This window comes from Martes martes, assembly GCF_963455335.1.
Source record: "Martes martes genome assembly, chromosome: 14".
NCBI classification, from domain to species: Eukaryota; Metazoa; Chordata; class Mammalia; order Carnivora; family Mustelidae; genus Martes; species Martes martes.
The window spans coordinates 35,207,189-35,219,355 of record NC_137902.1 but is presented as its reverse complement, the minus strand read 5'-3'; the positions used below and the strand labels follow the sequence as shown (position 1 = coordinate 35,219,355).

Here is a 12,167-nt window from a genome sequence, read left to right as displayed (position 1 = left end):
ATAGTTGTAACTTCAAAGATCATTGATTATAGATCACCATAGTAATAATGATGAAAAAGTTTGAAATATTGCATGAATTATCAAAATGTGACACAGAGACACATAGTAAGCAAATGCTTTGGAAAAGTAGTGTTGATAGACTTCTTGATCCAGGTTTTCCAAAACCTTCACAATTTGTAAAAATGCAGTATCTGCAAAATGCGATAGAGTGATAAAAGGAGGTACGCCTCTCTTTCCCACAGATCTGTCCTTCTATTAGTTTTGCACAACAGTTACAACATAACAGTGACATAATGATAACCCTGTCAGTTAGGGAAAAATCCATTATTTTGGCATGAGAAACATGCTTTTGCCTAGTGAGTGCTGATTCCTTTTCTGGTCACTCACAAATCATATAAAACCCAGTCTAGAATTTTCAAGTTTTTACATATTCTTAAATCATATACCCTCTGTTTATGGTGAGATGTCAAAGTTTGCCTGTTCTTCTGAACTTGGAAATAAAGCATTTTACGTTGTTTATTTTGTAGTCTATGGGAGGATTCTGTGATTCCCATTATGCTTCACATTTAGAGCGAAAGTTGTCGTTACATTTTGCCATTGTTTTGGCCCAGCCTTCCATGACTCTTCGTTCCCCATTCCTGTTGTTGTCTTGGTTCAGACTTTGTTTCCTCTGATATAAAGGTCCTCCAAGGCCTGGTTTCACTTCTAGTTTCCCTCCCTCTAGCCTCTCCTCTACACTGCTGACAGAGTAATCTTGTGAACATACAGATGTGATCATGTCGCTCCCTGCTTAGAAGTCCTCAGTGATTTTTCCCTTCTCCTTCCACCTAGCACATCAGCTCTGCTCCATAGCTTGAGGGCTTCGTGATATGGCTCCTGCCTATCTTTCCAGTCTCGTCTAAACTGGGCCATTCTCCATTTCTGATTTTGGTTCAACTACACTGCTCCCTAAATCCTATGTTGCTCAGTCTGAGGTACCAGTTAGCTGTCTTTGACAGTTACCAGTGAAAAAACAAAACCCGCCCTTAGTATGTTAAATTATTGAAGATATTTAAAGCTAAGTCAACATAGCTTCATTCCTGGGAGGCCATTCTTTGATCTCATTTTATAAATTTGTTATTTTTATTAATTGCTGTGTATAAACGAAATATATATATATATATGAAATATATATATATATACGAAATATATAGTGATCAAATTCGACATTTGTTCCCACTAGTATTTAAGGTGTTCTATAGCACAAAACATACAAGTAGCAAACTTGGCCTGAGTATTTAATAAAATTCTTATTTAAGTATCCTAATATTTATAGTAAGGAATGATTTACTTTTATAAATATATAGTTTATTTTGATTTTATTTTCCTAAATCAACGTACTAGTTCTGTGAATTTGAGTGTATTGCTACAATTTACCAAGATTTTGCAACTATTAGAGATTTGAATTGATAGCTGCAAAATGGACTTGTTGATTGAATCAGTTACTCATTATTATTTATTATTCAGAGATTCCACAAGTGAGCCAAACAATGTTCTTTGGACCTTCTTTTATTGAGAAGGGGTAGAGGAAGAAGTAGGAAAATAAACTATTGAGTCTTTCCTAGATTGCTAGGACACCATTTCCTTAGAATACACTTAGTTTCTCTCCTTATGTTGATTTCCTCTACTTACATGAGTTGTTCCTAAAGCTATCAAATTTCATTCAGCATATATCTGTGAAAGACAAGAAGGTAATAGTCACAAAGGGTTGTTGTGGAAACAAGCTGATATGTGTAACATACCTACTGTCACAGGATAAATTCTTAATAAGTGATGGCTACTATATCGAGAGACTTTGATATATGGTGGTTTAAGGATACAGACTTCAGGGTCATTCATAGTTTGAATTCCTACTTACCATCTCTGTGAACTTGGGCTTCGTACTTCAGTTTCCTTATTCATAAAGTGGGGTGTAAATACATATCTCATAGAAATGGTATATGAAGGTACTTAATATAGCACCAAGCCTGTAGCAAGTACGCAGTAATTGACTTGTTTTACTATGCTGCTGTCATAGGAATAGTCATTTGTTGAGCCACTCATCGCGTTGTAGGTTTTGTACAAGACCCTAGATGATACGGTTTATGATTCTGAAACCGGATTCGTATCCTACACATATAAGATGATTTTAATTAGGCAATATATATAATAGGCTGGATCACGCAGACTAATCCTAGCAGAAATATTAATCAGTCTTCACTGAGCCTAAATCTAGTCAGTACACAAGCAAAATTTCTACTTGTGGCCCTATGAGAATGAATCAGTTGGCCCCATTTATCTCTAGGAGAGTAGGAAATGTGGGAGAGTCAGTTCTTGGTAATTGTGAATGTTTTTGCTACATGGTGTATGAGCTGATTCTGAAAAGGCAAATGGAAATCAATTCAGTGGATTAGGAAGGAGAAGAGGAAAAGGAAACTATTGTGAAAGCAAAGAAATTACCTTTAGAGTAAAGGAGTGAATATTAAGGAAGAAGTTGTATTCTATTAAGCATCAGTAAGATGGAAAGAGAGCTGAGAATAAACCCTGAGGTAGCTCTATAACTAAATATTGGCCTGGTAATATTTTATTTATAATTATAAAATACAGATGAATTACATATTACGGACTGTATGGTTATTATTTTGTGGAAAGTGTGTTAATGGATAGATTCTGTGCTATAGGAAGATTGCACTGTTAGATGCACCTGTGGATTCCTAAGGGCTTAGTGTTATCTTTTTCTCCCCTATCACGTATTTAACCCAAACTCATCACCTCACCCATCTCCCTTCTGCTAACCGTCAGTTTGTTCTCTATAGTTAAGAGTATTTCTTGGTTTGCCTCTCTCTCCCTTTTTCCCTTTGCTCATTTGTTTTCCTTCTAAAATTCCACATGAGTGAAATCAAATGATGTTTGTCTTTCTTTGACTTCTTTCACTTAGGATAATATTCTTGAGCTCTATCCACATGGTTGAAAATGGCAAGATTTCACACTTTTTGTGGCTGAGTAATATTCCAGTGTGTACTTATGCCACATCTTCTTTATCCATTTACCAGTCAGTGGGCATTTGAGCTCTTTCCATAATTTGGCTGTAGTAGATAATGCTGCTGTAAACATAAGGGTGTATGTATCCCTTTGAATTAGTATTTTTGTCTTCTTTGGGTAAATACCTAGTAGTGTGATTCATGGGTGGGGTAGCTCCATTCTGAACTTTTTGCGGAGCCTCCATACTGTTTTCCAGAGTGGCTCTAACAATTTACATTCCCACCAACAGTATAAGAGAGTTCCCCTTTCTCCACATCCTCTCCAACACTTATTGTTTCTTGTGTTGTTGTTAGCCATTCTGACAGGTAAAAGGGGATAGCTCATTGTAGTTTTGCTTTGCATTTTGTTCATAAGTGATGTTGAGCATCTTTTCATATGTCCGTTGGCCATCTGTACGTCTTCTTTGGAAAAATGTCTGTTCATGTCTTCTGTCCATTTTTAATTGGATTATTCATTTTGGGGTGTTGAGTTTTATAAGTTCTTTATAGATTGGGGTACTCACCCTTTATCAGATATGTCATTTGCAGATATCTTTTCCTATTCCATAGGTTACCTTTTAGTTTTGTTGATTGTTTCCTTTGCTGTGCAGAAGCTTTTAATGTTATTGAAGTCTTAGTAGTTCACTTTTGCTTTTGTTTCCCTTGCCTCCTGAGACATGTTTATTAAGAAGTTTCTGCCGAGGCCAGAGGTTCCTGCCTGTGTTTTCAAGGATCTTTCATTCATTTTTAATTTATTTTTGTGTGTGGTGTAAGAAAGTGTTCCAGTTTCATTCATTCTTCTGCATGTGGCTGTCCAAATTTCCCAACACCATTTGTTGAACCGACTGTCTTTTTTCCATTGGATATTCTTTCCTGCTTTGTTGCAAGTTAGTTAACCATACAGTTGTGGGTTTATTTCTCGGTTCTCGATTCTGTTCACATTGATCTATGTGTCTGTTTTCATGCCAGCACCATACTGTCTTGATCACTACAGGTTTGTAATATAACTTGAAGTCTGAAATTTTGATGCCTCCAGGTTTGCTTTGCTTTTTCAAGATTGCTTTGGGTATTCAAGGTCTTTGGTATTTCCATACAAATTTTAAGATTGTTCTAGCTCTTTAGAGAAAAAAAATGCTGTTGATATTTTGATAGGGATTGCATTAAATATGTAGGTTGCTTTGGGTAGTATAGATATTTTAACAACATTTGTTGTTCCAGTCCATGTGCATAGAATATCTTTCTATTTCTTTGTGTCACCTTCAATTTCTTTCATTGGTGTTTTATAATTTTCAGAGTACAGGCTTTCACTTCTTTGGTTAGGTTTATGCCTAGATAGCTTATTACTTTTGGTGCAATTCTAAATGGAATTGATTCCTGAATTTCTCTTTCTGCTGCTTCATTAGTGGTATATGGAAATGCAGCAGATTGCTGTACATTGATTTTGTGTCCTGCGACTTTACTGAATCGTTTTTCAGTTCTAGCAGTTTTTTGGTGGAGTCGTTCAGGTTTTTTTATGTTTACTATCATGTCATGTGCAAAGAGTGAAAGTGTTACTTCTTTGCTGATTTGGATGTCTTTTATTTCTTTGTGTTGTCTGACTGCTGTGGCTAGGGCTTCCATTACTATGTTAAATAACAGTGGTGAGAGTGGACATTCCTGTCTTGTTCCTGACCATAGAGGAAAAGCTCTCCATTTTTCCCCATTTAGGATGATATTAGCTGTGGGTTTTTCACCTATCACCTTTTATTATATTAGCATTATCTTTTTTAATCCTGGCACACCCAAAGTATAGTCATGGTGCATAGAAAGAAATGAGCTCTAAAGGGTTTATCTTTTTACCTGAACTGTTAAAGTTGCATCAAAAGAAAAGAAAACCTTCAATGAATCAAAATATGAAATTTCACATGCATGTTAACTATTGAAAATAATATTTGTGGAGCTTATAAAAATAGTGTTACCTAAACACAAAGGTAAAAGAGCCATTAACATGAGTGGAGCATGTACAGTGTACTAGAGGCCATGCCAGTTACTTGATAGCCATTATCTCAGAGAGACCTCATAGTAACCCCATAAGGAAGATACTATTTATATCCCTGTTTCCAAACTTTATCAGTTTGTAGGCATGATACAACTATTTTCATTTTATATTTAAAACAATTTGGTCCTAAAACAGGTAAGTCAGTGTTATATATTTTATCTGTATATCATGTATCTATCATCAAATTAAAATCTCTAAGTGTTTATGATTTCTGCAATAAAATAGTTTAAATATAGCTAGTGGGAATTATACTGCAATGTTAACTTCTCTGTTTTTAGGGTTTGGACAGAGGATCCAAAGGCCAAATTTCCACTTTTAGCAGTTTTATTTCAACTGTTAACCAGAAGAAAGAAGCCGCTGAAAACAGAAGTTCACCTACACATCTTGTTTTCCCTAACATCAAGAATGGTAAAATAATAATGACTATTGAAAGTACATATAGTCTTTATATTTTGGCTGAAAAAATATTATCAAACTATTAAAAAGTAGTTTTTGGTAGGTGAAATTAATTAATACAATATGAAAAAGAAATAAGTTGTATAAATATTTACACAGAGGAGCAAAATTGTAAGAAAGGTGACTTTAGGTGACTGTTACCTAGGGTAAGGTATGAATGACATACAAAGCTTGTGAATAATAGGATTTGGTTAGGCAGCCAGACCCCATACAAATATATGAAAATTCAGTAGATTTCCTTTATTTGAAGAATAATCAATTAGAAGACTTGATGGAAAATAATGAAATACTTAGAAATAAACCTAAAAGAAAGTGAGCTAAACTTGTATGAAAAACTTTATCAAAAGACTAAAAGGTCATGGGTTGGAAAAACATGAAGGTGTCAGGTATACCCAGTTTACTCTCAACATTTAATACATTTTTCAGCAGTTTGGGGGGGGGGGTAGGATCTTAAGACAATGATGGCCTATGTGATGTATAAGAATCAGTGTCTAAGAAGATGCAAGCAAATGTAATGAGGAAGCCCATTCCTCTGTAGTACATACATTATAAAGCTATTATATTTGCAGTGCTGCCACAAAGACAGCCAAATAGATCAGTAAAAAATGTAGTATATAAGTGGTATTCAATTATTCAAAAGTGGAATTAGGATGACTAGTTAACCTATTAAAAATAAACTTGAGATTTTTTTAAACTACAGAAGTACTAGAAGAAAACACAAGAGGTTGTTTATATAAATATAAAAAATCTCTTGGCATGATAATGCCAAAAGCCATAAAACAAAAAATTGACAAGTTTGAGTATATAAGAAAATTTAAAACTTCCATGGGAACTTTTTAAAATCATAAAGTATAAACATCTACAAATGTCATAGTCTGTGAAAAACATATCCTTGATCATAAAGACTATTAATAAAACAATAAAATGAACATCCCAATGAAGAAAAGGCAAGGGATCTGAACAAACTAATCAAAAGAGGAAATGTGAGCAATAACTACACATGTGAAAGGTTGCCCGATCTCACTTGTATTTAAAGAAGTACAAGTTACAATAAGAAGTTAACATTTTCCTCTGCAGTTGCAGAGAATGAAAGGATTTATATCTGTGATGTTGTCTAAGGAATGTGAAAATTGGCACTTTTATGAATGGGTGGCTTGGAGTACTATGCCTCTATTAAGAAAAATGTGATATGTGTATAAAGTGCCTAGAAGTGCCCACAGTACACTATAAAATGAAAAACACAAGTTACATATAATAGGTAGACTATGACTCCAGGTTTTTAAGAGTAGGGAAACATTTTATACTTCTTCGAGCACAGAAAGAGGTATGGAAGGATGCCCACCAGTCAGTTTAATGGTTTCCTCAGGAAAGTAGAACTGGCCGTATATTATAAATATGCTTTATTTCTTTATACAACTCTGTATTGTTTTGTCACAGGGAATATCCATTACTTGCATAATTTTAAGTTCTCCTGGCCTATAACAAAAAAATTCTGTGAAGGTTTAAATGTCCCTATACCCAAACAACACAAAATAAACCTAGAAATGTTTAAGGACATAGTTTTTGGTAAATTGCTTGTGTCCATAGCTGTGTGTGACATAAATTATTCTCACACAGATTTTCAGTTGACACTCCATGCTCATGCTAGACCCATATTCTACACTTTTGCAGGTCAGTATTTACCTTATTTCATTTATCAACCTTTGCCTTTGATGACTTCTTTCTTCTTTTATTTATGCACTCACGGTGCACGCGCGCACACACGCGCGCGCGCACACACACACACACACACACACACACATATTCTTTCACCTCAGGCTCACTCCAAGGAACCACTAGTCAGTCCCCCAACCCACAACAAAACAAAGCAGAGCTGTAATTACGGTACCATTAAAGAAATAAAGAAAATGAGCCTATTTGATGGGAGAGGAGTTGAGAGAAATGATACATATTTTAGACTTGTTATCTAGATAACAACTATAAATTATATTTGTGTATTATTTGTGTATACATTACTTTATTTGAGCCTCACAACAATCACATAAAATAGAATAGATATTACAATTCCTGTTATATTCGTTTTCTATTTATGTATAACAAATTACCACAAACCTAATGGTTTAAAAGCAACACCCATTTATTAGCTGATGGCTCTTTAAGTCAGAGGTCTTGGTGAGTATGGCTGGGTTTTCGGCTCAGGGTCTCACAGGGTGTTGGCTGGGCTGGACTCTGTGGGAAGAATCCTCCTCCAAGACTCTTCAGGTTGCGGGCGGAATCCCTGCAGACTATCAGCCCGGCTGCTCTCAGCTCCTAAACAGACCATTTACACAGTCTGCCACCTCCACCCACAGACCTCTCTGAGTGCTGTAGCTTCCTGTTTGAAGGCCGGCAGCAGGAGCCCTCGTGTTGAATCCCCTTCATGTTTCCAGTCTCTCTGACTTTGTCTTTTGCAGCCAGTAGGAGAAAATTCTGTGCTTCTAAAGGTCTCATGTCATTAGGTTTTGCCTACCTGGATAATCTCCCTATTTTAACATCAACCAGTTATTTATAGCTGCACAGTCCCTTTTGTCATGTAATATAATGTAATCCTGACAGAACACCAGAAAGCTGAGACTCATGGGGGCCATCTTAGTTTCTATTTATCACACCATGTTATAAGTATGGAAACAGGCTGAGAGAGGTAAATGACTTGGCTTGGGTCACACTGTTAAGTGTTAGAACCAAAATCCAGTCCACATTTTGTGATAACAAAACTCTTGTTCCTCTATCTGACAGGTAGAGGAAATTCCTGATTGACTTGATTCTCTTTCCTGGATTAATCATATCACATTAATCATACAACTCTAATTACATCATCTTCATACTCCCTAATGCTTCCAAAATTAAATAAAAAATTTTTACCCTGACACTCAAGGACATTAAAAATATGACAGCTTTTCAATGTTAGCTCCCACTTTTCTCCTACATATAACTACATTTTAGCTATTCTCCTGGATGCCTCATACCTTACCTCAGAGATTTTGCCAGCTTGTTCCCACTGCCTGGAATGCACTCTTCCTTCTTTTCTACCTGACACATCCTATCTATCCTTCAAAGCTACTTCTTTATTAAACCTTTGCTGATTCTCTCCAACCAGATATAGTTCTTCCCTTCTTTGACTTTCCAATTAGGTTTCCTTTTGTTATTACCTTTTATCAAGTCACCCAGTCTTATGTATTATCATTTGAATACTATAATCTCAGACAGTATGTTCCTTAAAGGAATAAATACCTTTGTAATCCCCTCAGGCCCTAGGCAGTTCCCTTGTCCAATAAGGATTCTTAGAAGTATAGTTGACCAGTTAGCTGACTCTTGAATGACATAGGTTTGAACTGAATAGGTCCACTTATATGCAGATTTTTTTTCAATAAATACTGTACAGTACAGTGAATGTATTTTCCTTGTGATTTTCTTAACATTTTATTTTCTCTAGCTTATTATTTTAAGACTTTGTTACATATAACATATAAAATATGTGTTAACCAACAGTTTATGTTATCAGGAAGGCTTCTAGTCAATAGTAGGCTATTAGTAGTTAAGTTTTGGGGGCGTCGAAAGTTATATATGGATTTTCAACTGCATGAGGGGTTGGTGCCCCTGACCCCCCACATTGTTAAAGGGTCAACTCTGTTGCATAGAGTCAAACAAGAGAGAACCCAGGACAGAGGAAATAGCTCTCAGAGTGAATGTGCCAAAGCAGTGACAGCAGCCACAACAGCAGCTTCATACAGTGCTTACTCTGTGCCACTCATGGTTCTAAGTGTGGTACATATAGGAATTCATTTAGTCCTTACAACCACCGAAGGTTGGAATCTTTTTCCTATTTCAAAGGTAAGGAAACTTAAGCCACAGAGAGTTTTAAGTGGCTTGCCCCGAGTGAACCTACCTAGCTAATGAAATGGCAGACATAGAAAAAGGAAGAGAGCCAAGGGTAGTTTTAGATAATACCTTCATTAAAAGAAGAGTTGGTGAAAGAAAAGAAAGTGAGTCCTGAAGGAGGGAAAAGAACAACATTGGGCTGTAACTTAGAAATCCAGGAAAAAGCAGGGCACTGGGTGTCTCAGTCAGTTAAGCATCCAACTCTTGGTTTTCGGCTCAGGTCATGATCTCATGGGTTGTGAGATCAAGCCCCACGTGGAGCCCTGCGTCAGGCTCCAGGTTCAGTGGGGAGTGTACTTGAGATTCTCTCCCTCTGTCTATCCGCCAACTTGCACTCATGCATTCTCTCTCTCTCTCTAAAATAAATAAATCTTAAAAAAAGGGGGGGGGGAGGAGAGAGAGAAATCAAGGGAAAAGAAAATTTAAAGAAGATGATACAGTGTCATTGCTAAGTGAGAACAAGAAGAGTAAGCACTGAGACAACAAAACAAAGGATTTGTTGTTTAATGTGTTTATTGATGACTTTTAAGAGAACAGTTTCAGTAGGATGGTATGAGGAGAATTCAAACTGTAGAAAGTTAAGAGGCAGATTAATAGCAAGGCTATAGGGGCCATGTCGACTGCCCAGATTGAACTGAAGTTTAGCTTGTACTGAAAGAAAAGCAGGGTCTTGCAGAGCAGTGTGGTCAAGGAAAGGATCTCATACAGAGAGAGAGACTAAAGCTGCAGTAGGAAAATAGAATAATAAAATGAACTAGTAGAATAGAGAAGTATGGTATGAGGATAGGATCAAAGAAAAATGCAAAGCATAGGGGTTGGGATGTCAGCACCAGCAAGGTCACAAGAGCTCTCATTACTCACACTACAGAATTGAGGGAAGAGAGGAAGTAGGAAGAGGAAATGGAAGTAGAAAACTCAGTTCTTCTCACCTTGAATTCACTAATCTCCTTGGAGGGTGTATCAGTTTCTTCCTGCTGCTGTAACATAGAACACAAACTTGATAGCTTAAAACAACAGAATTTTTTCTCTCATGGTTCTGGAGGCTAAAGATCTGAAATCCAGGCATTGGAAGAATTGGTTCCTTTTGAAGGTTCTCAGAATCTGTTCCATGCCTCTGTCCTAGCCTCTGGTAATTACCAGCAAAACTTGCTGTCCCTTGGCTTGTAGATGCATCTCTCCAATCTTTGCCTCTCCCTTCATGTGGCATTTTCTCCTGTATGTCTTTCTGTGTCCAAATTTCCCTTTTTTTTTAAGGATACCAGTCATTGGATTTGGACCTACCCTAATCCAATATGTCTCTGTCTTAATTTGTTTGCATCTACAAATTGCCAAATAAGGTCACATTCACAGGTCATAGGAGTTAGGACTTCAAAATATCTTCAAACATATCTATTTTACAGACACAGTTCAGCCCACAACAGTGTTAAGAATCTTAAGAACATTGAAATGACTCCTATGGAGAATGATAGTCAAAAAGAAAGTCATGAATAGCTCTAACCTTTTTTGTTTGGACTGTTTGTTCAGATTCGATAGCCTTTGCTTCCACGCTGATTCCTTTATTCCATTTTGTCTCTACTGAAATCCTGTTGTCTGAGCCAACTTCTTTGCTCACAACTTACCTGCCTCCTATTAGGTAGATGTGTTGACTCTGAATGAGTCCCCACCACTTATCTGTTTCCCTCTCATCTGTGCCAGTCTTATGGAATCTAGACTCAGCCCCAACCTGAACTTGGAGTATTTGTATACACCACTCTAGAGGAATAGCCCTCTTAGCAGACTTCTTTTCCTTTATTAGAACTCCTAGTGCTGACTTCTCCTAGCTGTTCTGTCTGGATGTCCCCGGAGTGTGACTTGGAGTTCTTATCTCAGAGCTGCTGCATAAAGAATTCCTTTACTGAATAGGAAGTTAGACTAAGTCTTCCCAATGTAAGCATGTTTATAATTCCTTGATCTTTCGGGAAGCCTCTCTTACTTGCCAGTAAGATTGTTTCCTCAAAGATGCATCATTCTTGGCAGTTATTACAGTTTCCTCCCTCTTCTCTGGTAGCAGGACCTATGCTGGGTATTCTCTAACAGCTTGTCTTCCCATCTGATCTTCAAGTGGTATTAGAGAAGCTGCAAAAGCCCAGCGTGGGTTTACCTAACAGCTGAGGGATGCCTTTCCTCCCTGTAGATCACATGACTAGGTCTGCCTGTTGAGTTGGCTGTCCTTTTGGAGATCAGAGAAGTGTAGGAGTTTTACCTACTACAACAGCTGTTAGGGATGATACATCTTCAGAGAAACAATATAAATGGTAAGTAATGGTGGAGGGGGGATTAGCACTACGTTCTCTCTTACTCTTTTGTATCTTCTTTCTAAAGTGATTATGCCCCCGTCAGACTTCTTTAAAACATCTTTAAACAGCACAGAACAGCTTTAAAAGAGATGAAGCAGTTTCTCCCCATCTCTTGTATAATGTCTTTGCACTCTTGGTAATTCAGAAAAGAGTAGACAGTAACTCTGGGGTTTATCTCGAGGGCACTGTTTCTCTCCCAGCTCAGTGCCTTTCATGAGTTTACTCTAGAAGAGCCCTGATAGGACATAGTGAGCCCTGCAGTTTTCTGCCTAATTCTGGAGAAATACGTCCCATGATCTTTGCCACTCTGAAATAGCTCATGGAAAAACAAAGTGGTCTTTAGCTCAAATGGGCGATTGGATCGGTGTGTGTGGTGTCCTG

The 12,167-nt window shown here is 37.1% G+C and overlaps 1 protein-coding gene across 3 annotated transcripts in view; it reads left to right on the top strand.

Moving 5' to 3' along the window:
- Positions 1 to 12,167, top strand: part of HECTD2 (HECT domain E3 ubiquitin protein ligase 2) — a gene marked incomplete at its 5' end in the record, with an annotated part of 71,185 nt that overhangs the window by 13,889 nt on the left and 45,129 nt on the right. For 2 of the 3 annotated variants that reach the window (XM_080823526.1, XM_080823525.1), the window contains one exon: positions 5,355 to 5,484. In XM_080823526.1, coding sequence (XP_080679652.1) covers positions 5,355 to 5,484 — 130 coding nt within the window. Of the gene's footprint in view, positions 1 to 5,354; positions 5,509 to 12,167 lie in introns of all 3 variants that reach the window. The other variant, XM_080823524.1, reaches the window with a different exon arrangement.